The sequence below is a fragment of the Apaloderma vittatum genome, unplaced genomic scaffold (assembly GCF_000703405.1).
Source record: "Apaloderma vittatum isolate BGI_N311 unplaced genomic scaffold, ASM70340v1 scaffold8134, whole genome shotgun sequence".
Classification (NCBI taxonomy): Eukaryota; Metazoa; Chordata; class Aves; order Trogoniformes; family Trogonidae; genus Apaloderma; species Apaloderma vittatum.
In genome coordinates, this window is record NW_009712084.1 from 35,530 (window position 1) to 39,229 (window position 3,700).

At 50.5% G+C, this 3,700-nt stretch overlaps 1 protein-coding gene across 1 annotated transcript in view; it reads right to left on the reverse strand.

Annotated features, from left to right (window-relative positions):
- The window catches only part of EPHB1 (EPH receptor B1), a gene marked incomplete at its 5' end in the record, with an annotated part of 21,614 nt that extends 21,522 nt beyond the window's left edge, over window positions 1-92 (reverse strand). Inside the window, 1 exon segment of the mRNA XM_009867851.1 lies at window positions 1-92. This exon segment is cut by the window's left edge and continues 33 nt beyond it. Coding sequence (XP_009866153.1) covers window positions 1-92 — 92 coding nt within the window.
- Between the last annotated feature and the right edge of the window lie 3,608 nt (window positions 93-3,700).

The following is a 3,700-nucleotide window of genomic DNA, read 5'->3' on the forward strand; positions in this document are numbered from 1 at the left end:
CGGAGAGGCTTCAGCAGTGGAGCGGCTGTTGGAGGGGCACGGCACGCAGACCCCCGCACCCTGGCTGGCCTTGAAGGTCCCTGCTGGACAGGCTGCAAGAGAAAAGAGAGGAAAGAGGTTGGTTGCCAAACCATCCTGGGTTGGAGGTGAAAACAAGTCCTGTCCTTGAAAGGAGTCAGAAAGAAAAAGAAAGAAGACACAGAAAAGCTTCACAGCTGTATCAGAGCTATCCTACAAAGTTCGGATGTCCGTGAATTTCCACACTGGCCATGAATTATTTCTGGAGTCACCAGGAAAATACTGAAATCACACAGCAATGACTCAGTAATTAGCCAGGCGGAGCAAAGGGGGTTGCAGCAGCTGCTTCACCCTCCACTGCTCATACCTGGGGAAGGGAGGGCTGAGGGACCCCGTTCCCTGGCAGCACCCATGGGGACACGGACACGCAGGGGCAGGACAGCGTTCCACTTCTGCTCATCCAAAACGTCCCTTTCCGCCACTGCAACAGCATGGCTCAGATCTCACATCTCTTTCCATGCAAAATTCAAATACCTAATGAAAAAGTTGATACAATACCCATTGCAGTGTCTTACAGGTCCACCCCATTAAACCCCCACAGCCCAGGGCTGGGACTAAAAACCTTCCCAGCCTTTGGCCTCTGAGACCATTCAAGCAGGAAATGGCAACTAATTCATAAATGAGAAGATGTTACAGTTACAGCAAGGCTTTAATCACTGACAGGGTGAGGTTTCATTAATCAACTGTGTCACTGCTCTGCAGTTAGAGGGTGAAGACAGAGTGACAAAGATGGGGCTCATCATCCCCGCTCCACCCTACTGGTCCTGACCAACTAGGCGCTGATGAATGGATGCTCATCCATCTTTGACGTCCAACGAAAGCCTCAGGTAACCCCTATGAAATCAAAGGCTGCAGAAGAGAACATCTGTGTTTTGGCACACGAACCCAAAGGACCAGAATTCCACTTAGGTCCACCACCCAGCTAGGTGGGGGGAACTGTTCCCGGCCTCATACACAGAGTGGTCTCACCTCCATTTGGCTCCTGGCTTTGCCCCTGCAATGCTGTCACCTCCAAGGCAAGGCTCTGCAGAGAAACACCCTAAGTGTCTCATAAACACAGCGATGATTGAGATAATGGAAAGTGCCTCTTAGCCCCTGTCTGCTGCATCAGGATATGAGGCATCTCCTAGCAGCCATGAAAAGGAAATTAATAGGAGCAAGCAGGAGTAACCACTTTGATGCAATTTCCTTGGGAGATAGTGGTCCATCTAATCTTTATTGGAGCCCTTTAACCTGTCATTCAAAACTCATGAAGGCCTCTTGCTCACACAGTCTTTCCAGATATTAAAAGATGATAAAAAGGGATAAATCAAAACAATATTTTACAATTTTATTATTCAGGGGATTTCTTTCCCCTGCCTGAGGCACACAACTGGCTGCAATGAACCATCTCTTTCCAACGGCACTAACAGCTGTGTGGGGATGTGACATCCCAGAGGGACCAGCCACTATCTTACACTGCCTTTCCTCCTCCCCACCACAGGAGGACTGCCAGGTCCTCCCCATTCTACCACAGAAGAGTGCTTCTCCTACTGAAGCACTTAGGACCACAATCCACCACCTCATGCAGATAGACAGCTAGACACAAAGGGTCACCATGCATGGCAGGACACTGGGTGGGCAGATGAGGGCCTGAGAGGGAATTACAGAGCAGAAGGGAGCCACACACAGACCCTTTCCTGAGCCATGCACACAGCCCTATGCTCCTTAACAGCCCAAGGAAGCACAGAGTTACAACAGACAGACAAGGCAGAAAATAAAATCATAGATTCATTCAGGTTGGAAAAGACCCTTGGGATCCTCGAGTCCAACCATTAACCTACTCTACAAAGTTCACTCCTAAAACATATCTCCCAACACCACATCTAACGACAAAAAACACATGTAGGCACCAGGATCTCTATTTCTTCATCTCTCTCCTCCCACCAGCACCTCCCCATGACGTCCCAGCAGCATTGTGCTCCCACCAACAAGCACTAGCGTCCATGACGTGCAATGGGAGGCTTGAGGGCTCTAGAGCCAGAGGACAGTGTTATACGTTAATCTAGTGGGGGATGTCCCTGCCCATGATGGAGGGGTTGGAACTAAATGATCTTTAAGGTCCCTTCCAACCCTGAAAATTCTATGATTCTATGTTAAGGGGTGCTTTGACTGCCTAGAATTCAATGTTAGGCACACCAAGGTGGAACATTTACGGGTAAGGACAAAGGGGAAGGCCAATGAGGCTGATATCCTAGTTTGAGTCTGCTACAGACCACCTGACCAGGATAAAGACACTGACAAGGTGTTCTTTCAGCAACTTAGAGATGTCTCGTGTTCACTAGCTCTGGTTCTCGTGGGGGACTTCAATTTACCAGATGCCTGCTGAAAGTATGAGACAGCAGAAAGAGGGCAGTCCAGGAGGTTTCTGGAATGTGTGGATGACAACTTACTGTTGCACCTGGTCAGTGAGCCTGCCAGGGGTAGTGCCCTGCTAGACCTACTGTCGACGAACAGGGAAGGTCTAGTGGAACATGTGGTGGTCGGAGGTCACCTTGGCCACAGCAACCATGATATGACAGAATTTCCAATACACGGTGAAGTTAGGAGAGTCGTCAGCAAAATCTCTACCTTGGACTTCCGGAGGGCTGACTTTGGACTATTCAGGATACTGGTTCAGAGAATCTCTTGGGAATCAGCCCTTAGAAACAAAGGGGCCCAGGAAGGCTGGGCTTACTTTAAGAATGAAATTATGAAGGCACAGGAGAAAGCTGTCCCTATGTGCCGTAACATGAGCCATCGGGGAAGAAGACCGATGTTATTGAGCAGAGAGCTTTTGTGAGAACTCAAGGGAAAATAAAAGAGTGTATCAACTCTGGAAAAAGGGGCAGGTGAATCAGGGAGCATTTAAAGATATTGTGAAGTTGTGCACAAAGAGAATCAGAGAAGTGAAAGCTCAGTTAGAACCTAATCTGGCCATCTGCCAGAGGGTAGGAAGGCACTGCTGAGGGACCTGGACAGGCTGGGTTGATGGGCTGAGGTCAACAGGATGAAGTTCAACAAGACCAAGTGCAGGGTCCTACACTTTGGCCACAATAAACCCCTGCAGTGCTACCGACTGGGGGAGGAGTGGCTGGAGAGCTGCCCAGCAAAGAGGGACCTGGCAGTGCTGGGTGACCACCGGTTGAACATGAGCCAGCAGTGTGCCCAGGTGGCTCAGAAGGCCAGTGGCATCCTGGCTTGTGTCAGGAACAGTGTGGCCAGCAGGAGCAGGGATGTGATTCTGCCCATTTGCTCAGCCCTGGGGAGGCCCAAGACATTGAGGGGCTGGAGGGGGTCCAGAGGAGAGCAATGAGCCTGGGGAAGGGACTGGAGGGAAAGTCCTATGAGGAGAGGTCGAGGGAGCTGGGGGTGTTTAGCCTGGAGAAAGGGAGACTCAGGGGGGACCTTATCACTCTCTACAACTGCCTGAAGGGAGGGTGTAGCCAGGTGGGCTCAAGCTCTTCTCCCAGGCAGCTAGTGACAGGATCATAGAATCATAGAATGGTCTCGGCTGGAAGGGACCTCAGAGATCATTTAATCCAACCTCCCTGACATGGGCAGGGACACCTCTCCACTAGACCGGGAAATGCATGGGGAACGA